Raw genomic sequence first — 26,566 nt, 5'->3', positions numbered from 1 at the left:
TGCATGCACGTGTGATTTAAACGACGGGAGGAACAGCCGATTCCGCCCACGGAAGACAGTGACTATCATCATCATCATCATCATCATCATCATCATAAGCCTGTTATATGTCCACTGCATGACGAAGGCCTCTCCCTGCGATCTCCAATTACCCCTGTCCTGCGCCAACCGATTCCAACTAGCGCCCGCGAATTTCCTTATTTCATCGCTCCACCTAGTCTTCTGCCGTTCTGCCGACTGCGCTTCCCTTCTCTTGGTAGCCATTCTGTAACCCTAATGGTCCAACGGTTATCTAACCGGTGTTATCTAACATGACCTGCTGACTCTGCTGAGCTGCAACGAATCGCGCCCCGAGCAGCTGGACTATCCGGCGTCCTTGTGCGCAGCGTGATTCGCCGGCACTGAGGCACGCCATGTCTCGTCCTCGGAGGAAATCAGTAGTCCATTCTAGCTTGATCCAGCTCAACACAAGTACACAGTGCCACACAGTGGCTATAAAACCATTTCTGAGCAATTCCTTGTCTTTTAATCTTTCGTAATTTTTGGTCTCTCCAGTTACTTCAAGACACTGTCTGTACGGACGCTAAATAAAGATAAAGGCTGCCAATCGTCGGGTTTTTGCTTGAGGAGATAAAACATGTCCACGAGAGTTCACAGGCGACAAGGATTGCAACAAAGGCTTTCTCTTTACTCCCCCCCCCCCCCCGTTCCGTCTATAGTCGGATACAACTTTAGAAAAAAGGGGAGGCCCCGCCCAGATGACCGAAGCGGCGAAGTCACCGGCCGTCCGGCGCATGACGTCGGTCCAGAGTGCGCGCCAATTGGTGGATGCTCGTGTGCATTCGCCTCGGAGGAGTAAACGCCCCCTTTTTTCTAAAGTTGTATCCGACTATAGGATGTCTGCGCGCGCACTGTCCAGCCGTCCGCACAGGTCCACTGGGCATTTCACCAGCCTATCAAACGCGCCAGCAGGCTGTACTCCTGGCTAGGCCACTAGGCAATAAGAAAGATTAAGTAAATTGTCCGTTCACCAAGAAAAAAGCTCCATGCACATCAGACTTTGATAAAATTCTCCTGCCTATGCTTCGTCGCTATATTGAGCTGCATGCACCGAAATCCAGGCGTTCCATATTGCTCGTTCTATATTGCTCACATTTAAATGTTACGTGATAGGACAAGTAAAAGAAACAAAGAGGATAAGACACTTTTAAAGCAAATTAACCCTTCTGAATCTAGAAAAATACTTTAGATTTCTGATTCTAATCGTATGTGTATGAAAAGAACTCGTGCTGATAGAATGCAACGCTGCAAAACGTGAGTTTCCAGTAGCAGCACATAGAGATTGGAAAGCAGGTTAGATTCTGTGCTGGTCCTCAAAGTCTGCAAAAGCTACTAGCAATGAGTGCACTCTACTGTCCACCGCTCTGCGCCTGCAGAGGAAACACAAACTATACGGTCGTTCTGATATGAAACGGAGAGCAACAACTCACTGGTCCTCAGCGCTGCTGCTGGCAGAGTTGCAGTGGGAACGCATAAGGTGGGAGACTTGCGTCGCGGCCTCCGGCAGCACATGATGCAGAGCACGGTCAGGGCCACTGTGGATGCCAGTATCACCACGAGGGCTATCCTGCACGCGGTGCGTAAGGAACGCTTATTTCCAAATATAGCTCCAGGCCACTGGAGGTATACTACGGTACAGAGTGTGTCAATATCGTCAAGCATAGGGAACATACTTTAGGCATGGCGTAGCAAAGCGTCGGCGCTACTGTTTCTTGCTTAGCGATAGCCAAGCTGTAATGTCAAGTAACCACTCTGCTACGTAACATCACGGAACCGTGGCCTTCGAAATTGGGTGGTATACTTGGAGGCCACGATGGAATGCATTTCACATTTCAGTCGACAATGCAGCATGATCATTGTTCGGCATAGAAAATGCGCAGAAATTAATACATGTGGTCGCCTGATGTGTTGGATGTTTGCGGGAACAGTCGATCGACTCTCTCGTGCCCCCTAGCGTTATTTTCCCCGCATGAGCTCCGTCTTCTGGCGTTCGGCTTCCCTCGCGTGACAAACACGCGATACGGAGAGTCTGTGTCGTATAGCTATGGCGACAGATGAGGCTATAGTGTTCCGAAGCTGGCGCCAAGTGACGGTGAGGATAACTCGGGCGCATGAGGAATTCGCCGGCACCGCTACGGCTGCGATACACCCGTCCGCTAAAGCCCCTCCATATTAGAGACTTTTAGCGTGTCCGCTATTCCGGCAAACCTGGGCGGTTTGCCGGAATAGTGGACACGCTAAATGTCTCTAATATGGACGGACTTTACCGCGCGCTTGTCAGTGCTGTACGTGCGACACCCCGCGGAAGCCTCCCCGTTCGGCTACGGAGTGCGGCACCGACCAGGAAGAACACGCTCGCTCGAATGCGCTTCCGTTCGCAAGACTGCACCCGCGAACGACTTGGGCATTGGTGTTTGACATGGGCAAACTTTACTAGCTTGGTATCCTTGCGTGGAGAGTTAAACTTTGTTGATCGTCTTCCATTCTCGTTCAGTCGAACGCCTTTACAACAAAGTGCTTGGGACTTCCGAAATATTTCGTTATACGGGTCACTTCGTTGTAAAGGTCGCGCACCGCACCCCTCACAATAGAGAACTAGGCATGTTCTACAAGAGAAAACCTTTATGATGCAAACAGATGGACAGTTGGATAAGTTGGCACGGTAGCATATCCTTGGCTTATAGCGCGAAGGGACACAGACGAAGACTACAAGCGGACAGGACAAGCGCCCATCCTGTCTGCTTCTAGTCTTCGTATGAATCCCTCCGCGCTATAAATCAAGAAAATCTTTATTTATCATGAATTCGAGAGAGGCTTAGTGAAATAGATCGCTAATTTTTTGTCAACACTTCATCTGACGGAATTCGCTACCGCAATCTGCCTTATAGGCTCAGGGCACGCCCCGCGCCGATAAGTGGGAGCTACGCGAGGTAAAGCTGCAGATCGTGGAATGCCGCTGTTGCCTCCCTTGTCGCCAAAATTTTTGGTTTGTTTACATGTTCGTCATCACTGTTGCCTTGGTTGACATTCCGGTCCTTAGATGTTGTGGGTAGTCAGTTACGATTACATAATTCAGCAGCTGCCGCACCCGCTGCTGCGTTAAAACAAGCACCGTACAAGTTGAACGACTCCAGGAGCAGTGCCGCAGGAACACTCGCCGACATCGGCACGTTCTTCAAGTTTAAAGTGCGTCGCTGGAGCTACCGTTAGCGCTAGTGCAGAGTGCAGCTCAGAGATTGGGATAGTGGCGGCAGCGCTACGCGGCGTTCGTTGTAAACGCGTTCACAATACATACGAAAGATAGGAATTCGGCGGGAACATATCTATTTCTTCGTTATGCAGGTCATTTCGTTGTACATGCGTTTGACTGTACAGGTATATGCTTTCGTCGTCAGTCGAACTTCCTGGACTATTCAGAGCGTTTGTCAGCGTGTTCCATTTGTGCGCATATTTCGGCTATCTGGCATCCTTGTACAGAAGGACCAATAAATGCCATTTTGCGTTCGCACTACTGGATACTATACGTCCTTTCTTACCAAGAGCGCGTCAGACCCCACATGTAATAGTTAAGTAACATGAAAGCAAGACATCGCTTTCCTGATGCCAAGACCGCGATAACTACGACGCACAAGAAGCACGAGCTCAAATTAGCGTCGTTAATGGAACAGAATTCCAGGACCAGCCTTAAGTCTTCAAGAAATGCGTCGCTACCAGATCTGTAAACCTGTAACAAGTGAAAACGTTGTCTTGCAGATATGAGTTTGATCATGCACTACGTTACTTCTGACACCTTATGTGGCAACAATTTATTTTCAGTACTGTGTAGTATATAGAGTGCTGCAGTGCATAGTATATTACTCTGCAGTAGCTTGCCTTTCATAGAACAAGATTATTTTGCGACTCTGGGAAGCTTCATCTGACTACAGTGGAAAAATTCGCTACAGCTCATTGTTCGTATATAGCCGATGATACGAAATGACCTCCGGGTTTCTTAAATATAAAAAAAAGAAGAAAGCTTACCAAAAGTACCATGCTGGATGGAGGTACGCCAGGATCACACCCGAGGTCTCTTCTAAGGGGCTGCTTCGGTGTTCTGCGCCACTGCTTTACATCCATACACGAACCAGATCCCTGCGATCTCACTGCGGCGGGTAAGCTGAAAGACACATATTTATTAAAATTATACTGATTGCGGTTTCTTCCGCACATACGACACAAATAAAACGACAGAATGTCGAAAAGTTAGTAGTTATACATTTTAAGCGTATACATTCAGCCTAGACATTGGATTTTCCTGCCCCTCAGAGGACTGTTATATGTAGTTCAGAATAATAATTATCGGTACAAAATACGTTTTGTAGTGTAGCTGAGCGGAAATACAGGCGGGAAGGAACGAAGTGGACAGGACAGCCTGTCCACTTCGTTTCTTTCTGCCCGTGTTTCCGCTCAACTACGCTACATGATGCACCAACTGGCGCAACAGTCTACGCTTACGAACAACATACATGATCTGTCCAACAAAGGAGCGACATCTACTAGCAGGATGATGTCGGTGTTTATCGATACCGAACCAAATGCGACTGCAAACAGTCTAACAGAAACACTACATCTGAATAGTTAGCGAATACGTATCTCTTCTTTTCGGGGAATAGAAGCAGTGTTACAAGAAGAAACTTCCGGATTCGGTCGACTTACACGCCAACGCGACTATTCGAGACTTAACACGTCCTCTGTCTACTTTGTCTTTCATGCAACAAAGCGGGCGCGGGGGGGGAGGGGGTGCTTGGTTTCGTCGTTCCTGTGCTCCAGTGTCGAAATGAAGAACCTACTCGAGAACATAAACAAAAATGAGGAGTTCTGTACATCCACATTAGTAATATGGCTGTATATCAGAAAGGGGCTAAACACACTTCTAACTGTACTACCTCGTCTTTTTGCTTCGTGACGTTCACGTGTATAGGTCATAGCTGTTGAGGCGATACAATTACCGTTCGGTATATATACGCGTATGACCAGGTTAAACACAAATCGGCTAAAGCCACAACCACCATCTTCTCCTTTTTCTTGAATAACAGGTAAATTTCTGGGTGATCGAGAAAGGAGGAAATTGTGAAAATTCTTGCATATTCAGAGCGATTAGAGCTTGGCTTCAGCAAGAACATTCCCGTCCTGCTTTCCTTTGGAGCTTCCACGTTAAGCTGCCGCCAGCGAAACGCTCGCAAGTGGCTATGAGCAACTCGCGAAATTTAAACAAGAATCTCCACGGCCGGAGATCAAGAAATGACAACTATGCCGCGTAGCAGGGGAGCTCCCTCGAGTTCAATAATCGTGAACTCAAGAAACATTCGCGAAACGCTCGCCGAAAAGGCGCTACTGGTATCGGTACACGTACAAAAAAAAAGTGTTAGTCACATGGTGCGTTCAATATAGGAAAGTATCGTCATTTAACTGAGCGCAAATTCTGCGCCGAAACTTGCTTGCTGGTTGAAATGAAACACCCCCGCGAGCAAGAGGTCGAGCCCGAAACTAAGTTTATGCGTCGATGCCGCGCCGACCACCGTTGCATGAAGGGGGCTCCGTGGCCCATCGACCGTTCACGTCAGCCCTGGACCGCTCGGTACATACATTGAGCCGCAGCCCACGTGCCCCTGGCGTACGTGACTCGGCGACGGGCCGGCAGGCTTGTGCACGACAGTGTTATATAGCGCTGCCCGATGTTGATGGGCCAACGAAAACGCGAGCAGAAGTGCAGTGTTGTCAACGTCTGCCGTTTTCCTGCGGAACGGATCACTGCTTTCCTGGCCGCGTCACTCAAGGGCGTATAGAACGAGGGCTCTAAGCACGCATGTCACGTGGACTTTGAGGGCAACGCGCCATCAAAACCCACGGGATTTGGAGCCCTCTTACTCTGAAAGCCCTGCTCTGCCGCCCGTTGCTTTTCAGCCGCTTACGACGGCTGTTACATAGATATCCGCGGCGGAGAAAGTCTTATCGCATGCTGCCCGCGTTTTGATTGGCTTGAAAGTGAGCCATGGCTCACCATTACAAGTCGTTAAAATATATTTACCTGAATGCGATCTCGCTCGAATCGACACTCGCAGTTTCCATGCGAGAGATACCTATCTTTTGACGTGCTCAAATATATGCTGCCTTGCCAACGACTACGGTTCGCGTATGCAGCATTTTTAATGCATTACAGTAAACGTGATTTCATACTCACCGGCTGCAAAAATCGAGCAAGCGTCTCAACTGCCTCCTCGACGATCTGTGCAGAAATGAAAGGGATAGCTAGAGAGAGAGCACGTTGCTTGAAGTTTTTATATTTCTCGGGACCATAATGTAATTTCGAAGTGGTAGTTGAAATGACATGTCCTTTCCTGCTAGCATCTAAAGCCACATCGTCAGAGACGGCTGGATAGAGCACGACATTTGGGGGAGGAGGCTTCTCCACAAATTTTTTGCGATTGAAGTGTTGTCAACGTTAATGAGAAAGAAAAATAGAGGCAGTAGAGTCTGCTATCAACAGGCGGATGAAGCTTTAAAACGGTGTTTGGGCCATCCACCTTTCAGCGTCCTTTAGCGGCGTCAAGTCTCCACGCTGTCCACACCTTTTCAGAGCTTGTGTTTCTTTTAGGCCTCGAGAGGCAAGAAAGAACACCACCATGTGGCATTGCGGGCTCTATAGACGAAGACGAGTAATGCTCCGTCTGTGGCTGGGGCCATGCTGTCCGAGACATCGGGTCAGCGAAGGTCCACGCTTCAGAGTCGGTGCACGCAGTTCTTACTCTGAACATTGCAAGCACCACAGAAAACCAGAGGCTTTCCTATCGTAGTTTAGGGGTGCTCAAAAGTACACATAGCAGTCCTGCGTCTAGCGCTGTGGTATCGCTCAGGGAACGTCTCTTTCTCTTTCTCCCTCTCTTTTCACGCCATAAGAAAGGCTTAGCGCTGTTGTGCCATTACCACAAGCCCGGATTCCGAATCTGCAAGATGCGGAATCTATCCTGCGAGCGCCATAATTCTCCCTTCACAAGTCAAGATGCTGCGCCTTCGTGCGGGAGAAGCCTCGGCGGAGCAGCGTGTTTTGACGTGCCCGCGTGTGCCCGACGGCCCGGCGCCGCACCTCCCTTGCCTGGAGGTCACCGCGCGCGCGAACTTTGAACCGAGTGGCCAGCGCGGTCGCTGGTTGGACCCCTCGGACGACCGTCGTGTGCTGACTTTGTATTGGGCCGGTTGAGTGACAATGGGCCTCGGGGATTATAAAAGCAGTGACAAGCCGCCTGAAAAACAGGATCCGCTGACCCCACCTGGAGAGAGGGTCGCTCCCGACTGGGGTGAGATGTGTCACGCGTTTTCGCCGGACGCCGTCGTGCGAGAACAGTCGCGTTTGTGTGAGCTCTCGGCCCCAGTGCCGATCCGTTCATGTCCTGTATGATAACCTGTATATAATGTATAAAGTCCCTTTTGTTATTCTCATCGACGCCAGGCTCGGAGTCTTCGCTACCAACGCTCTGTCACGAAACGGGTGACGAGCGCTACGGGACCACAAAGCCGTTATCGTGGTGCAGCGGTGCAAGTTCGTAACACTGCTGGCACCGGTTGGATGTCGTAACACTGGTGGCACCGGTTGGAAGTCATAACACGGGCGGCACCGGTTGGGATATCCGTAACACTGGATGGCAGCTACGGGATTGACCGGCATCAGCTACCTCGGCGCGGTGAGTGCCTGAAGTTTACCTCAAACACCAGACTTTCTCTGACACAGGTTATAGTAGCTCAGGGATTGACTTGGTGTTGCATTGTGTTTAACCTTGTGTGTTTCAAGCCTAGTAAGAGTGTTTTGAAAACCAGGGGATGCTGAGAGGGTAAACAGGGCAGTGTGTGAAATACTTGCATATGTCTTACTAGTAGTGTTATAGTAGCGTACGGCAGGTATATTCAAAAAGGGTAAACAGCAGGAGGACAGTGTGAACGATGGAGAAGTACAAGGTCAAGGAACTTCTCGAAATTTGTGAGGAGTTGGGCATTGAGTTGGGCTCAACCAAAAGAAAGAATGCGATCCTTGAGGTCATGAGGACTGGGGACGTAACGGCTGAGGAAGCCGCTGAGGCCTTGGCGAATATCAATGAACGTCGGGAAAGGGAGGAAAGGAGAGAACAGGAACGTCGCGAAGAGGAAAGGAGAGAACAGCAACGTCGCGAGGAGGAAAAGGAGGAAAGGAGAGAGATTCGTGAGCACGAGCTTAAAATGAAAGAGTTGGAGACCCGAAATAGCTCGCCAGCGCCTAGTCTCACTTCTAATGTTCCAAGAATACGCGATCAACTTCCACCCTTTGTCGTCGGAGAGGATATGGCCAAATACCTCGTGAAATTTGAGCACGTCTGCGAACGGAATAGCATTGAGCGATCCCTTTGGGCACAGAATCTGTTAGCCTTGCTTCCTGGGGAGGCATCAGACGTAATAACTTGCTTATCGAAAGAGGCGTTTGAGAGCTACAGTGATGTGAAGGAAGCGCTACTGCGGAAGTACAAATTGTCGCCCGAAGCTTTCCGGCAGAGGTTCCGGTATGCAAAAAAGGGTAAGGAGTCGAATGTTGACTTCGCGTTTCGTCTAAAAGCCGACTTGGTGGAATGGCTGAAGGGCGAAGAGGTTTACGACGACCGCGACAAAATTGTCGAATGCATCGCGTTGGAGCAGTTCTACCGTTGCATTGATGAGGATGTCCGGCTCTGGCTGCAAGATAGGCTAAAGGAGGTTAAGCTAAACAAGGCAGCAGAGTTAGCGGAAGAGTATTACACCCGCCGCAGCTTGCACAGCAAGGCAGTGCGCATAGAAAAAGCAGATAGAAGAGATGGGTTTTACGGGAAGCCCGACGAACGGAAGGAAATCACGCGTCGCGAGTTTCGGGACGACGAGTCCCTTCCCAAAGAAACTGTAAGGGATGGACAGAATGCATCTCAGAATGATGACGATGGTCCGAAACAGCGAAACGAAATGACGCGTTCTTTTGAAAAACGGAGACCGTTAACCTGCTACAATTGCAAAAAGCAAGGGCATATCGCTGCAAGCTGCCCAGAGAGAATTGCTTTTGCAACGATACAGGAAACTCACAAGAACATACGTCTATTGGAGCCCTATGTGCAGGAAATTAAGGTAAACGGCAAGAAGTGCCGAGCACTGCGGGACTCTGCAGCAACTATGGACGTTGTTCACCCGTCTTTCGTCTCCTCGAGTGATTTTACGGGAGAGTGCGTTAGGATACGGCAAGTGGCCGAGAAGGAGAGTGTCTGTTTACCGATAGCAACGGTTATCATTGAAGGAGAGTTTGGAAAACTTAACACCGAAGCCGCTGTGTCAGCCGCCCTCCCGGAGCAATTTTCCTACCTCTTCTCAAATAGCTCGGAGCAGCTGCTGAGGGATCAGGGCAAATCATTCTTTGCCGACGTGGCGTACATGGCCCCCACGCGATCCAAAGCGCGCCCGCTGTCGAGGGAACTTGACTTAGCGTCGGTGAGCGAAAGGCGGTGCGGCACACGGACCGATCACGGTAACTTGAGTGGCGAGCAGTCACGGGAGAGGCAGAGCTCGGAGGCTGGCCTAGACGAGCGGGTCCTGGAAGTGAGTGGGAGTGACGCGGGCAGTGCTAGCCGCGATAGAGACTCGACGCCGAAATTAGGCGACGCGGGCTCCGCACTCACTCCGGTTTCCGCCAGCTGGCAGGAGCAGGCTGCAGTTGAAAGGGAAACTCGGATTCGCGAACAACAGGAAGATTGTTCACTAGCCGATCTGAGGAAGAGCGTCAAACGGGGAGTGAAAGAAAAGGGGGTTTCATTTGGCAAGGAATCTGGCTTATTGTACCGCCGCTACACGGATAAGCAGGGTCGCAAATATAAGCAGCTTCGGATTCCGCGAAAATATCGCCGGGAAAAATGAATGACCTCATTTGCTTCCTCAGAAGTATGTTTTCGGTCCAAGCGATTTCAAGGGGACCATTCTATTTGTAATTATTATTGCTGATTAATAATTGTTTCTATTTTGTTGTGTTGTTAATTTGAAAACTGGTTGTTTGAGCCTTGTGTGCTAGATCGTACACCTGCCTCTTGTTGCAGCGGGAGAAAAAAGGGGAAAACAATTTAGTTAGGTTGATTTGAATTATGGCCTTGTCTGGTGTTTGACGGGAGACAGAGGGCACTTCTTCGTGTTGGGTGTTGCCTTTTGCCGGTCGGTTTTGCAAGCTGCAGAACGACCAAGCGGGACCAGTGGCGAGAAGCAAGGTCTTAGGAACGACCCGAGCGGAGCTGATCAAGGTGCCTTGGCGACGACGTGGTGAGCAGGGCTCCTGTCCTGGCGAGTCGGACCTGGGCACGTGATGTTACCTGGCGTCCCGACACTGGACGTGAACTTGGACGAGCCTGACGAACGTGCGCGCCTGGCATCCGAGCCACGTGGAGGCAGCTCGTCTTCCCGGCGCCTTATCTGAGGGCGGGGATGCTGTTGTGCCATTACCACAAGCCCGGATTCCGAATCTGCAAGATGCGGAATCTATCCTGCGAGCGCCATAATTCTCCCTTCACAAGTCAAGATGCTGCGCCTTCGTGCGGGAGAAGCCTCGGCGGAGCAGCGTGTTTTGACGTGCCCGCGTGTGCCCGACGGCCCGGCGCCGCACCTCCCTTGCCTGGAGGTCACCGCGCGCGCGAACTTTGAACCGAGTGGCCAGCGCGGTCGCTGGTTGGACCCCTCGGACGACCGTCGTGTGCTGACTTTGTATTGGGCCGGTTGAGTGACAATGGGCCTCGGGGATTATAAAAGCAGTGACAAGCCGCCTGAAAAACAGGATCCGCTGACCCCACCTGGAGAGAGGGTCGCTCCCGACTGGGGTGAGATGTGTCACGCGTTTTCGCCGGACGCCGTCGTGCGAGAACAGTCGCGTTTGTGTGAGCTCTCGGCCCCAGTGCCGATCCGTTCATGTCCTGTATGATAACCTGTATATAATGTATAAAGTCCCTTTTGTTATTCTCATCGACGCCAGGCTCGGAGTCTTCGCTACCAACGCTCTGTCACGAAACGGGTGACGAGCGCTACGGGACCACAAAGCCGTTATCGTGGTGCAGCGGTGCAAGTTCGTAACAGCGCGCGGGCGCCGTCTTTGTGCCTCGCACGTCGGGAGAGTGCAAAAGCCGAGGATTATGTTTGGTGCACGTTGCATGCTCTGTACCAAGCCATGTATAAATGTATCCGTTGCAGGCGCTTTAAATAGTTTCTTCGACATGTTCGGCAAGCAAACTTTCCAGTAAGTTTGCTCTAATGACAATATTTTATTTATTTATTTATTTATTTATTTATTTATTTATTTATTTATATTCTTGTCATCTGACGAGGAAAAAGACAAAAAAGAAAGAATTAGCGTCTAAAAAAAACAGAGGCTATCTCCATATTAACTGGTTGATGTGAACTCCAAAGGCCGCTTCCCGCTAACTTGTACTTCTGTCGGCTTAGGCAACAAGGGCACGCTTCAATTCCCCCATACAGGTTTCTTTCCTTTTTCTTAATTTCTTTAAAGCGAAGCTTTCTTGCTGAGCTCAAGGAAAGAGAGAGAGAGAAAGCTTTTATTGTTAAAAAGGATTTTCTCGGAATGGTCGGAGCTGGTCACTGGCCTCGGCCGCCCATTTGACCTATTTTATGAAGGAGTGTTGTCTCGCCGGTCTGCGCTGGTTGGCTGTCTCTGGCTGCTTGGCTGCTCCATTGTGTAGCGTGTTTTATCAAACGGGTGTGACACACAATCCCATGTAATGTTTTGTAAGGTTGGTGTGCCGCCGCATCAAGGGCAGTCGGGCCTGTAGCGAGTGGGGAACATGGCATTCTGTAATTTAAGGTGGGGGAGGGAGTGAGTAACAAATTTATTACGATGGTTTTGAATTTTGCGCCAGCTGGCGGCTTCCTCTCCACTGAGTTGTGGCTGAGATGGAAGGTATCTTTTTTCTGGTTGTACTCTGATGAGCGAGAATCTCTCGGGCGTTCGTTGGAATGGGGCTATTGCGGTGTCCTCCCGGGACCGTCCCAGTCGAGTCTGCCCGGTTAATAATCCCTCGGGTTAGCGAATCGGCCAGTTCGTTCGAAAAAATTTGATGAATTTTTTTTTTTTTACGTATCTCGCCTTTATAACACCGAACCGCGTTTAACGGATGGCCGCGCCATGTAAAATCGGCAAAGCGAACAACTAGTTTACGAGTTTACGAGTTTGCCGTTTCGAGTCTAGAATTTTATATAATTACTGGGAAAAACTGTCGAGCTAGTGTCTATTGAAAATGCAATCAGGGTGAGCCAGTCAGCATTGAAATGATGGTTAGTACATGAATTTGGCCTAAACTTCGTCCTTTTGGCTTCAAACGGCTCTGTAACTGCAAACTCGTCGTATTCAACAAAGTACTGCGTTATAATTACTTAAATAAACATTAATAAAATAGTTCGACAGCATAATTAGTACACAGCACCTCTTGCACACGCGAATGGTATTGAAACCATTACCCCAAGGACGCATGCGTCGACAAGCGACATGGAGCACCCTTTCTCACGAGCAGGGCAGCGCGTTGGGACACCTGGCGCGATTAAACCGACGCGTCAGGAACGCAACGAGTGCACACGACACTATGGATTACCACTGAAGTTTTAAACGAATAACACACACGCCCATATATATATATATATATATATATATATATGGGCGTGTGTGTTATTCGTTTAAAACTTCAGTGGTAATCCATAGTGTCGTGTGCACTCGTTGCGTTCCTGACGCGTCGGTTTAATCGCGCCAGGTGTCCCGCCAGGTGTATATATATATATATATATATATATATATATATATATATATATATATATATATATATATATATATATATATATATATATATATATATATATATATATATATATATATATATATATATATACTTTCTACAGGTAAATGTGTGTATATAATATTCAAAGTGTCTACAATTCACTGCAAATAAAATAATTTGTCCGTACAACATTCTGCCGAGTGCAGACGTGGAAGCATCGGCTCCGTTTCTTTTTCTATGCTCCGCTCGCCAATTTTGAGAGTACAACGAAAAGAAGCATACCACTGGATCCACGAAGCGACGGCGAATCGACTGACACCAAGATTCGAGGTGGGGCTCCTATTTTCACAATTTTACAGAACGTTTTCTGCTCCTAGACGCCGACTTGAGCTTAGCGGAGCTAAGCTTAGTGAGGAGTAGGGCCCTTGTTGGGCCTAGTAAGCCCACCTGCCCGCAGGCATGGCGGATACAAGCATGGAAGATGAAGATGTTTCTGGAAATGAAAGAAACAATGCTCAGGAAGACTTCGGCTGGCAAGTCGTGGCTGGCTGAAGATCACGAGCTAGCACAAAGGCTGTGGATGAAGAGAGCACATTGCCACGCAGTCAGCGAGAGCATGGCGTCAAGAAAACCGCCGTCGGTGGAATGTTTAAGAATCCGGTTATCAGAGCTTCGAGAATGCCTCAACTGCTTGAGGAGCACAGCAAGATCATTATACGGCCTCGAGGAGGGCTCAATTTGAACAAGGTGAGCACCACCACGATTGGTTCTGCAGTCATTGAGGCGTCCGGCCTAACGGAAGACGAGGCCCGTGAAGATGTTGTCTGCCCAAACTTCACGCAAAATATCATCGTAGTTAGCACACCTAAGCCCGAACATGCTGCGAAGTACGTCAGAATCAAGTCTTTCAAGATCATGGCAGCGGAATACGAGGTAAATGCATACGAAGCGGCACCTCATGCCACATGCAAAGGAGTCATCCGAAGAGTGGACATCAGAGACTCCCAAGCTATGATAACAATAAATATCGTGCATGACTTGAACCCGCTTGCGCTGGCTGCTAAGCGCATCAAGACGTCGGAATCGGTCATAGTACTTTTCGATGGACTCAAAGTGCCCAATTTTGTCAGGTATGGATCCACACTAGTGAGGTGCTACCTTTACAGGAAGCAATTCGACGTCTGCTTCACCTGCGGAAGGGTCGGGCACCGCTCTGATGTGTGTCCAACACCTGACTTTGTTCAGTGCAGAGGTTGTGGAACTCGCAACCCAGGAGATGAACATGTGTGTGTACCTAGGTGTAAATTTTGTGACGGCGATCACCCTACCGGTGACAAATTTTGTAAGAAAAGATTTCAAGTCCCTTACGTCGTACGACTCCGTCGAAGAGAGCGCAACAGGACTCGGTCGTCAACAAGAACGCAGTCGGAGGCGCATCAGCTGGCGCCCAACCATCGCCCCGAGGACAGGGAGCACTCGCGCTCCAGAAGTCGCACCAGATCCAGGCATCGTTCGCTATCCAGGGAGAGAAGGCGCTCCAAGTCAAGGGACGCGCAGGTGCACTTCGTGCAAAAAGACTCAATCCCTGGCGAGAAGACGACGCCAGGAACCACCTGGGCTGACAAAGACAAAGGTATGGCGAGGGTTGCCGGGGGCGCCTCGGCGGCTGTGGGTGATGACAATGATGCCAGAATAGAGCAATTAATTAAAGAAGTAGCCTCTTTAAGGAAAGCTAATGAAGAATTGACCAGGCAGGTAGTAGAGCTTCGTAAAAAAGAGCAGTCAAGCCCTGCTAGTGTAGAGATAGATAGACCTGTGAGCAAAAGCAACGATCCAGGGAAATCCAGCTCCCCTGCCCCTAAAAAGAGAGCGGTGAGTTCCGAGGGTGATTCAGTCTTCTCAGCCCTCAGTGAAATAAAAGAGGCAATTAAAGCGTTAAGAGAGACAGTGGAAACGACCAACTTTAAAGTGGACAAATTGTGGAAATGGAGGCTTACGGCAGAGAAAAGACTTAGGAAAATGGAGGCGCGAGGGGATGACGACGATGAGTATCTGCCATCGGAGGCGGATAGTATAAAGTCCATTCCTGGATTGTCGGGGGCCACCACAAAGAGGAAAATAGCAGTTAATAGAAAGGCATCCTCACCTAATAACAATGGACAGTAATCATGGATTTAACGTGTGGCAATGGAATTGTCGTGGGTTCCAACACAAAAAAGCAGCACTGCAACAGGTGATCAGGTCATCTGAGGCCAGGCCAAAGGTAACTATGCTGCAGGAAACCTTAGCGGACAAAATTATGCTCACTGGGTACAAAGTTATATGTAGAGACAAAAGAATGGGGAGGGGGTTGGCGACCCTCATTGACAAAAAGTTGCCGTACATTGAGCATGAGATTCACCTTAGACATTCCAGGTTTGAATTTATTCTAGTTGAGATTATACTTAAAAGAAACAGAGGTAAGACGCAAAGCATTTTCTGCTTGAATATTTACAGCAGTCCTAACGACATGAGACAAAGGTTTAGAGCACTCTTCAACAAGGTGCTTTCGGTTGCCAAAAACTCCCCTCTCATTATTGGAGGGGACTTTAATGCTCCCTATCATACATGGGGATACGCTTGGAACACAAAGAAGGGAGAGGAGCTATGGAGTCTTGCCATGGATCTGGGATTATGCTTGATTACTGATCCTGCGTATCCCACCCGTTGTGGCACTTCCACAAGCAGGGACTCCACGCCAGATCTTACTTTTGTGAAGAATTCAAGAGGAGCCAATTGGGAAAATTCAAACTTGGATCTCGGAAGCGATCATTACATCATACACATAACCATACGCATACCGAGACAGGAAACAAGAATCTTCAAATTCACTGATTGGGATCACTTCAGAAAAATTAGGGCGAACAGAGGGACAGTGGGGCCTCCACATGCCGAGCAGGAGCCCCTTCAGACATGGGTCATCCAGCTCAGAGAGGACGTCAAGGAGGCCACTAAAGAAATCAGGACAGAGGAAAATATTGAAGCTATGGACAGCAGGCTGGCGCATCTGATTGAGGCCAAACAGGCTATATTACAGAGATGGAAAACGCAGAGACTTAACAGAAGGCTAAGAAAAAAAATAGCGCAATTAAACAGAGAAATTGATGATCATTCGAAGACCCTCGTGAAGCAACAGTGGGATGAGATCTGTAATTCGGCTGATGGTAGACTCAAACATGGAGGTAGCTGGAACCTCCTCAAGCACTTGCTCAACGAGAATGAAACAAGGACAAGCAAGAGAACAGCTATAGCTAAGTTGGTTCATCAGGAAAGCCAAGATAAAGCAGAGAAATATATCATGGATAGTCTCGCAGCCAAATATCTCCCACTTAAACAACCAAACGAAGGAGAGGAGAGCCCCGAGTATACGGGAGGCATATGTGAAGAAATTGACCGGGACTTCACTGAGAGTGAAGTGAGGGCCGCTCTTCGCAGTCTTAATGGTAGATCGGCGGCTGGACCTGACGGAATAACTAACAAGATGTTAAGAAATCTAGATGATGCATCAATCTATTATCTAACTGAACACTTCAATGAATGTTGGAGAAAAGGGGTATACACAGAGGAATGGAGGGTGGCCAATACTATCCTCATACCAAAGCCAGGCAAACAACTCACTCTAGACAACCTCCGTCCTATTTCCTTAACGTCATGTCTAGGCAAAGCTATGGAACATGTCATCCTAAATCGACTCACGAAATACGTTGAGCAGAAAGAGATCCTCCCATACAACTTGATCGGCTTTCGTCCAGGGCTGTCAACTCAGGATGCTATGCTGCTGATCAAACATCAACTTATACAGGCTAGCCCAGCGCATACGAAAGCTCTTTTGGGGTTGGATGTGGAAAAAGCTTTTGATCGTATAAAGCATAAGGCAATACTTGACGTTCTCTCGGAGATGGGTTTGGGTAAGAGACTTTTTAACATGATTAAGGACTTTCTTAGAAATAGAACTGCACAACTCATGCTGGGTGAGCTTAAATCAGGAGCTAAGAATTTGGGAAATAGGGGCACTCCACAAGGGACTGTGCTCTCACCCATGCTATTCAATTTAGCAATGTCCAAGGTTGCAAGAAATCTGGAGAAAATTGAGGGTATACGTTATGTGATATATGCCGACGACATAACCATATGGAGTGCCAAGGGCAATATAGGACAGACAGAGAACAGATTACAGGAAAGTTTATACGTTGTAGAGAACACACTGAAAGCCATGGGGTTGAAATGCTCGGCAGCCAAATCAGAACTCTTAGTCATTAAACATTGCAGAAAAGGCCGTAAACCAAGATGTTACATTCCGGAAGATGAGCCAAGAGTGTGCTTATATACTCATGAAGGATCCGCAATCAGGCTAGTTGAAAAAATGAAGGTTCTTGGGTATCACATTGACGCAAACAATACTAACTACAGAACAATACAACATATCTCGAATAAAACAGATGAGGTCATTAGGTTACTAAGGAGAATTACCAATAGACACAGAGGCCTGGGAGAAGACAGCGCTTTGAGGATAATACATGCCTTTGCTCTCTGTCACTTCACTTATGTGGCTGGATTATTCAAATGGAAGCAGGCAGAACTTAACAAACTTCATGTGATGCTCAGGAAGCTCGTTAAAGTAGCCCTAGGTATACCCAGTAACGCTGCAACCGACAAACTAATGAGTCTAGGGGTGCACAATACAATGCAAGAAATTGCGGAGGCCCAACAGCTAACGCAACACGAAAGATTGACAAAGTCACGAGCTGGCAGGAACATATTACAGGCAATAGGTGCAGAACTGAATACATCGAGGAGTCCAATAGAGGCTGAAGTAGAATTAATGACTGAAGTTAGGAGCAAGATCAGAACCAACCCTCTCCCCAGAAACATGCATCCAGAATATAATGTCGAAAAAAGAAAGGCAAGAGCTAAAGCACTCTTGAAGGAAATAGAGCAGCAGAACCAACTGGCAGCTATAGTTGATGCCGCCTGGGTGAACGGTAAAGAAGCCTATACGGCCATTGTATCAAATTATCAAGGGAAGGTGCAAGACGCTCTCACAATTTTTACCAAGGACCCCACGGTGGCAGAACAAGCGGCAATTGCTCTAGCCATCAGGAGTAATAAGTGGGCCTTCATTTACAGTGATTCAAAAACCGCTGTAAAGTGTTTTGATAAAGGCTACGTAGCTGGAGTTGCAGCGAAACTTTTTGAAAACATTGTGATTATGACAACTGAAATCCGATGGTTTCCTGCGCATATGGGGAAAGTGGACGAGACTCGGGTAAACCTCAATGAGGTTGCTCATGACTTGGCACGAGGACTTGCTAACCGTGACAGTCACAACCGAGCCGTTCACCATCAAGCGAGGGAATCCAGAGATCATTTATTAACATACAATGATGTTACCAAACATTACTATTTAGGACGCAGACAATTCCCATTGCCACATTCAAAACTGAACAGGGCTCAGGCAGTCTCACTGCGCTTATTGCAAACGGGTACATATCCCACACCGTACACCATTAATAAAATATATCCAGAGAGGGAGATTAAGATGGAATGCAATGATTGTAATGGCATCATTTGAATCAGACATATGCTGGCGGGGTGTCCCGCGACTCTCCCCAACCTCGTTGAAGAATGGACACAGTGGGAGAAAAGGATTCAAATCCCATTGTTTCAGGACCAACTAAGGGCAGTCCAGAGGGCCCATGATGTCGCTGAAAGGCTTGGCCTGACAGTGCCAACGTGGGAGCGGCCCGCCTTGGCTTGAGCAGTCGAGCCTCCGGACCTCAGTACAATAAACGTTTTCACACACACACAACATTCTGCCCTTTAGTACTAATATTTATACCTCGAAAACCACACTTCCTACTCGCACGCACTTGGTTCGTGAGCAACTATCACCAAGAATGCTTCGCTTTACGTTTAGATGTCAACTGGAGTTGAGTCTGTCTGTCTTTTTTTTTGCTTTCTTTTTATTCTGCTTGACATCGACGAGCCATTCTCTCAATTTAGGAACGGAAGGGGCTGGACGTGCTAGATTAATCACTGGGCACCCTCCGCCTGGGGTAAAATAGTTAAATGGCCACAACTACTGGCAAATATTACAACGCTTCCTCCAGTTGGTAAGTAAAGCGAGCTCCCATATTCTTGAATAAATCAATATGTGCGATCTGAATACGTGAATACGAGTGCGTTAAATTTCCATTGGCGGTGAAGCCTTCATCGTGCTTAACACTCCGTGCCATGGAGTGACACGAATAAGCATTTCTTGCGACTCGAACCAGCTTTCTCGTATTTTCTTCTTTTTTTTCACTTTCGGTCGATGCAGTCGGCATTCGGCAGACACGCTTCGCCGCTTTATAACGCTTTCATGCCGCGGCCTCACCAGTGAAATAGCGTGACTCCGGAACACTAATAAATGCCCACGCCTGAGAGTGCCTTCTGGGGCGTATTGATTGCAGAAAACGAAGTGTGAGGAGTACAGAATACGGACTATGTGGCTTGCAAGCGAGGAAATGTTCTTTCGTGTCACGCAATCACGTCACGCGATCCACGGAGCAGGTGCGTGAATATTTCTCATTCTGGACTATCGCAACGAACACCTTGGGCGCTATAACGTAAATCTATTCCAAACTGTTTTTATTCTAATTCTGCAGTCAGCCTTCCACGATTGGTCAAAAACATTTTCGAGGCGAACCCCACTTCGCCTGTCTATCACGCGACGCCACGGAAACCGCGAGAACTCCCCACCTGATGTGACGTGTACACGCTGGATATGCATGATTAGACGGAACAAAAGAAAAATAATTATTTATAATCAGACGCCTTTTCCGCCATTAGCCCTCTGCTATCGATCAAAACTTTTCGGCTGCGCCCACTACGCCTGTCTGTCATGCAATGTCACAAAACCGCCAATCTAACCGCGTCAAAGTGACGTGTACGCGTTAAAGTAGCAATAATATGCCGAACGAAACTGATTTTTCGTTCTGAATAGCACAAGACTGCCCCGTTCCGAGAGGAATAGAAGGCAGGGACCCGACGATCGCTCTGGCACTGGGTGCTCAGAGCTGCCGGGGAGCATGAATTTATTTTCGTGTAATAAAAATTTTTGCGTATCAGTATAATGTTATCGAGCCCTTTCAGCACGTACACCACATCGCTATGCCCACTTTTCTTCGCTGAGGGTTCGCTTTAGTGGCATTGTTAACCTTCCGTTGCACACCACCGCGATTTTCGACCAGCCGCCGCAAGCTAAGTAAGGGCAAGCTGACAAATCGCAGACCCCGGTACCACCCTTCTCGTCCGGTTATCTACTTTCACTGCGCTGGCTCGGCCACACCGAAACCCTCTCCACTTCAGCGTGCGCCTTGTCTCTTGTCAGCCACTTAGATAAGAAAAAAAACATGTTCAGTGTAGGTAATCCTATTCACTTTTTTTTTTCCACTTTGAAAGCAAACAACAGTGACCATCTATAAACGAAGAGAGCTTTTGATTGGTCTCGTCAAAGAACGCTGCAGGTTGCCGCCCGATATTTGCGATGTTGGTAAGTAAATTTGGCGCCAGGAGACTGGAATAAAAACAGATTGAAATAGTTTGACGTTTTATGGGCCCTTTTTTCTTAAACCTAGCGTCATGAGCCCTATAGCGAATTTTGTAGCACAATGCACATTTATTGGTAGCCCATACAGCACAGCATACTCTAGAAACAAAGCACTAGGAATGATGTATAATTGCCCAGTAAGCCAATATAGGCAAGGTTATCTGTCTGCTCCTCACTAGTCACCTAAGCGTGTGCTCTTATAAGTCAATAATTATTTGGACGGTATGCGTGCGCGAATATTACAGACCTGTTACGCGGGCCAGAATATGTGTATATATGCGCACATATTATAGCCCATACTATATCAAATAAATACAATACCACACTGTTTACTACACTGTAAAATTTGTACGGTGTCACACTTGTTCTGCTTAAACCAACAAGACAACATATATAAAGGTTCTTCCGGATTCATTTTGACCCCCTGTATTTGTGGAAGTCTCAGGCCCAAACAATGAAACGTTCCTTTCCTTCGAGCGCTTCCTAACCTTACGTGAGGCCTCCTTACAGCGAAGGACCGATGGAGGAAGCAAGCATACTCTGAAAGCTCCCTTCACCCGTCCTCACGTAAGGAGCGGTTGCCGCCATGCCTGGGTTCGAGATTATCTCTTAAAAGCTTTAGGCGAACACCAGAACACCCCTATTCAATAAAAAAGGTTGTATCGTCGCACAATCTCTAAGTTGATGAGCTAATATAGAGAAGCGTGGACGCTATTTTTTAGTTTTGTTTACTAAATCTAAAGAAGCAGTGCATTACAGTGCGAAACTTGATGTGCTCCAGCAACGCTGGCACGCCGGCGTCGTGCAACGCCTAGCAACGCTTCCATGCCGCACGCGTGACTGAAACGAACGTGCCTGGCAAAACGTACCGTGCTCGCGCTTCTCCGAAGGTGGGCGACAGCGCGCACGCGCAAGCAAACGTCACGTGGTTAAGCAGTGAGGCGAAGTGCTCGTTCAGGGCCAGGAGCGGCGTAAGGACGCATGAAGGTAGCTTGGCCCAAACAATAAAACGTTCCTTTTAGGGGTGTGCGAATATTGAAATTTTCGATTACGAATCGAATACGAATAAGACGAAGAACTCTCTTCGAATATCGAATCGAATATCGAATACATGTGTAGTATTAAAAAATTGCAAGAGAGGTAACAATAGCTTTATTACCCTTTTAAAAATAACATTGCATTTTACAAGGTTGCTTCAAATTAAAGAGGTACGGACTCAGGTAATGCCCTCAGTCAGGTAAAACGCTTGTTACAGATTGTCGTGAAGGAAAATTAACTGCTCAATATGGCCAGAAAGTAAACGCTCTCTATGCACTGTCACATTTCTACCGGTAGAAAAGACTCTTTCACTAGGAACTGAAGTGGCAGGGATCGCCAAGTACTTCCGGGCGAGTGCACTTAAAAGCGGGTACCTGAAGCGGCCAATGGACTGCCACCACTCACAAGGATTCATGCCCCTTTCCAGAAGAGGCTTTTGCGCGTAGTCTGTAACTTCCCTATCAGGGGCAGATGCCAAATGTGTCTTCTCTTTGTTCATCACTAGATCGTCAAAAGCATTCCATACACTCGATGCCACCAGTGGACACGAAGTCGACGCTGGCACGGCGGTGTCCCCATGGTGTTCCACGACGGCTTCCTGGATCTCCCTTGTCACAAGGTTTTTCAGCCAGATCATCTGACCAGATGCCTGATGAACTGTGGCCATAAAGCGCGGATCAAGAAACATGCCTAGGCTGGCCACTTCATCAAATTTTCACTCCGCACAAAGAGCCTTGATACATCTTGAATCAATGTTAGCAAACCCTGAGTTGCCTTTGCAACCTTCAAGGCAATGGGGCATTCCAAAAATAATTGGAATTATAAAGCTTGGTGAAAAAGAAACCGAAACTGATCATGTCTCAAATGCCTGAAGCAGATAGACTTAAACAGAGCATACAGATAATGGCAACTCAGGGTTGCAAAGGCAACCCTGAGTTGCCTTTGCAACCTTCAAGGCCACGGAGGAAGGAAACTAAGGAGAGGCCCTGACGTCACTCTTTGTGAAGCAAAAGTGAAGCCGGAAGTTGGCGCTGCTCATGGCGATGCTCCGCCTTTTGTGCCACCCTCCTCTCTTGTTTACATCTTTCGCGAAACCACGCCGCACTGCGCGTGGTTTCGCGCACGCTCGCGCAACATCCGGCAGAGCACGGTGCAGGTAACACAGCGCAACAAGACACGGTGACTAATGCAAACCCGCCCACACAGCGCCTTTGCCACGGCACGAAACCTACCAGAGCAACACGTGTGAGCGCTCAAAATCAGAACAACGCCGCCATTGTGGCCCAAAAGGCGTGGCCATACAACAAAAAAAATATAAAAAAGCAGCAAAAAAATGAGAACCTACTACGTCATTTCCGCCACACTTTTCTCCTAGCGCGCGGAGGGAGTAGGGCCTCTCCTTAGTTTCCTTCCTCCGTATTCAAGGCAATGGGGCATTCCAAAATAATTGGAATTATAAAGCTTGGTGAAAAAGAAACCGAAACTGATCATGTCTCAAATGCCTGAAGCAGATAGACTGAAACAGAGCATACAGATAATGAGCCGATCATGCGAAGTTCTCAGTTAATAAACATGTTCTTAGGAGAATGCGGAGCAAGCATACAATTGGTTAATTGCTCAATTATTCGCAGTCTATCCGAATATTCGCCGTTTCCACCGTTATTCGGCCGTCCTCGGATATTCGTGAATTTCCGAACATGCATTTCTCGAATCGAATACGCTTCGAATATGGAAAATATTCGATTCGTATTCGAAATTCCGAATATTCGCACACCCCTAGTTCCTTTCCTTCGAGTGCTTCCTAACCTTACGTGAGGCCTCCTTACAGCGAAGGACCGATGGAGGAAGCAAGCGTACTCTGAAAGCTCCCTTCACCCGTCCTCACCTAAGGAGCGGTTGCCGCGTGCCTGGGTTCGAGATTATCTCTTCAAATCTTTCCGCGAACACCATTATTCTATTAAAAAATGTTGTATCGTCGCACAATCTTTAAATTGAATAGCTAATATAGAGAAGCGTGGACGCTTTCTTCTAGTTTCGTTTACTAAAGTTAAAAAAAAGTTGCGCATTACAGTGCAAAACTTGATGTGCTCCAGCAACGCTGGCACGCCGGCGTCTTGCAACGCCTAGCAACGCCTAGCAATGCTTGCATGCCGCACGCGTGACTGAAACGAACATGCCTGGCAAGACGTACCGTGCTCGCTCTTCTGCGCAGGTGGGTGACAGTGCGCATGCGCAAGCGAATGCCACGTGGTTAAGCAGTGAGGTGAAGCGCTCGTTCAGGGCCAGGAGCGGCGTAAGGACGCATGAAGGTAGCTTTGGAGCTACCTTACGCTGAGGAAGCACCAAGGAAGCCTTCACCGAGGGCCCCTCAGTAAGGAAGCTTTCAGAGTGACATAAGGTAGCCTCACCCCAATGAAGGCTTCCTTAGTGAGGTAAGGAAGATTTCATTGTTTGGCTTCTTATGCTGAGGAAGTACCAAGGAAGCACCAAGGAAGCCTTCACCGAGGGCGCCTCAGTAAGGAACCTTTCAGAGTGACATAAGGTAGCCTCACTGCAATGAAGGCTTCCTTACTGAGGTAAGGAAGATTTCATTGTCTGGCCCTCAGCCCACAAGCGTTTCCACATTTCTCACCCTTTGGAATGAGACCGCCTGACCAGGAATCTACTTCGTACTCAGCAGCTGCAGTGAGTGTGTGTGGTGTGTGTGTGCGCGCACGCGTGATTATTCTTTGGGATCTAAACTTTGCCGCGCTCCTCAAATAGGCGACGTTATTTATAGCGTGAGACTGTTTTGTTAGCTCAGACACGACTTTAATGCACTGGTTTGTGGGTCACTACCACTGTATTGACGTTGTTGTGAAACTTTTATTTTTTCTTAACTTCTTTGTTGAAGTCTGTCTAACTAGCCCGATTCGGCGTTTAACTGTGCGATTTGTTTTAGTGCGTTTGCCAAATAGTGGTGTCGCCGTCGTCTCAGACAGACATGTGTCCCATAAACCGACAAGCTATAAGACCTTGTAAAGTGGATGTATGTACTGGCGGGCGTGTTAGTGAGCGTGCGAGCGTGCGTGCGTGCTTCCTTGCTTGCGTGCGGGCTTATTTCAGATATAACCGAAAATGCCGAACCTTATTAACCTATAAATCAATAAAAGCTTTTAAAGTGGACTTCTCCACACATTGGTGATCACTGTGGATAAGCCAGCTTTGGCGTAAAATTGAGCGCTGTTCTCGGAGTGACCAAGGCTCAGGTTCCAGGTTTGATTCCTGCTTTTGCGCGTTTGTTCCTCCGTATACGCCTATTATCACCGTAGCAATTCTCTCAGGTACAGCGCTAGCTTTCATACAAATGCCGTTATTGTAAGTGCAGCTTCCCGATGTTACACTTTACACAATGAGGGACTAATGTAGTGGAATGCTGCAGCTGAACCTTGAGATCTCTCTTTTTTTCTTCTTCTTTCTTTTTTTACGCTAATGCTCACCTACATCTCGGTGCACAGGAGTTGCATTCTGTCCCTCTGGGATGCGGCAGCCTTTGGAGTTTAAACACTTAACGTTTTCCATCGAACCTTGCTACCTCGCTTATTTTTTTCCTTTGAATATATTTCGCCCACCCTCGGCTTAACTGAACACCACAAGTAAGCTTCTCCTACGGCTCCACACACTTCCTGTGCGACCCGTAGGCCGTACTAGCTTACCACTGCGGCGGCTGATTCCCGCTATCCCGACAGCCAGACGAAGGTTCGCCGGTGACCACCAGCGTCGACTCATGCAGCGCCGGCAAAACCGTGCCTCCCCGAAAAAAGAAAAAAAAACACACACAAGCTGCGGTAAACGGTTTGTACGAAACACGTACCCCTCTTCCGCGGCACACGTTCGGTGCGGGTCAGCCGAAAAATGGGCGCAGAGGAGCACCGCCGTCGCTACGGCGAACCGTACGTCGAACCGAGAGCAGCCAGCCGAGTGAGGACTCGATGCCAGCCGAACCATCTGTCAGAAACGTGTCCCGCCGTGACGGTCCCCGCGCGCTACGTGGGCCCGTGTGTACGGCTGGCTACCTTGACAACGAGACGGAGCCGGTGTCGCCACGGGAACGGAGCGGAGCGCGAAAGCACGGCAGAGCAAGAAGAAAGAAATCAAGGTTGAACAGAGCAAATTGGCCCGTGTTTGGTGTGGTGTGCGGTGTCCCTTTTTTTTTCTTATTTCTTTTCCCACGACATGGCCGCGGCGATACCCAACCCGCCGCGCGCTATATAGGCAGGAAATAACCAAAACTGCGCTCGCGAGCTCCTCCGTATATGGAGCACACAATGCCGCAGGCAAAACGTCGTTGTTGCCTTGAGCGGAAACGGTATGGAAAATTTTCGTTCGCCTGATTCACTTATGACGGGATCATTTTCACATTTTTAATCATTTCACGTTCTACATCAGCACAAAATTATTGTGTAACTTCATAGTAAAAATGTTTAGTGACACCTGAAATATAGTTCCAGTGATACATAAGACATATTTTAAAAAAATTAGGCTTTGTATGAAGCGAGCCTTACTGGGATTTATTATTATTATTATTATTATTATTATTATTATTATTATTATTATTATTATTATTATTATTATTATTATTATTATTATTATTATTATTATTATTATTATTATTATTATTATTATCATGAGGCCCTGACAAGTGAAATTGGTAACAGCAATTCATCAATGCCAAGAAGGGCGCAAATAAAACTTCATGTTATAACTACCCTTTTGATCACAATACGCGGTTGAAATTTCTATCAAAATAATTAAATTGCGAGGTTTAACGTCCCGAAGCTGTGCAGTGGGTCATGAGGAACGCCGTAGTGGCTCTGCATTAATTTTGAGCAACATGCGGTTCTCTTGCGCTGCGCAATGACAACCGTTGTTGCGCACTCCCAGTCAAAGCTGGTCATTCGTGGCATGCCGCATAAATCGGATAATCTCTGGTACAGACTTTGCAAGTCATAATGAGTCATTA

General features: G+C 47.9%; 1 protein-coding gene across 1 annotated transcript in view; it reads right to left on the bottom strand.

Annotated features, from left to right (window-relative positions):
- The window catches only part of LOC135906979 (uncharacterized), a 29,478-nt gene extending 3,895 nt beyond the window's left edge, over window positions 1-25,583 (bottom strand). Inside the window, exons 1-3 of the mRNA XM_065438627.2 lie at window positions 25,418-25,583; window positions 4,081-4,216; window positions 1,491-1,627 (exon numbers count right to left, since the gene is read on the bottom strand). Coding sequence (XP_065294699.1) covers window positions 1,491-1,572 — 82 coding nt within the window. The 5' untranslated portion in view covers window positions 1,573-1,627; window positions 4,081-4,216; window positions 25,418-25,583. The remainder of the gene's footprint in view (window positions 1-1,490; window positions 1,628-4,080; window positions 4,217-25,417) is intronic.
- Window positions 25,584-26,566: the final 983 nt, after the last annotated feature.

Source organism: Dermacentor albipictus, chromosome 1 (genome assembly GCF_038994185.2).
Source record: "Dermacentor albipictus isolate Rhodes 1998 colony chromosome 1, USDA_Dalb.pri_finalv2, whole genome shotgun sequence".
Lineage (NCBI taxonomy): Eukaryota > Metazoa > Arthropoda > Arachnida > Ixodida > Ixodidae > Dermacentor > Dermacentor albipictus.
This window is presented reverse-complemented; position numbering and strand designations above follow the sequence as displayed.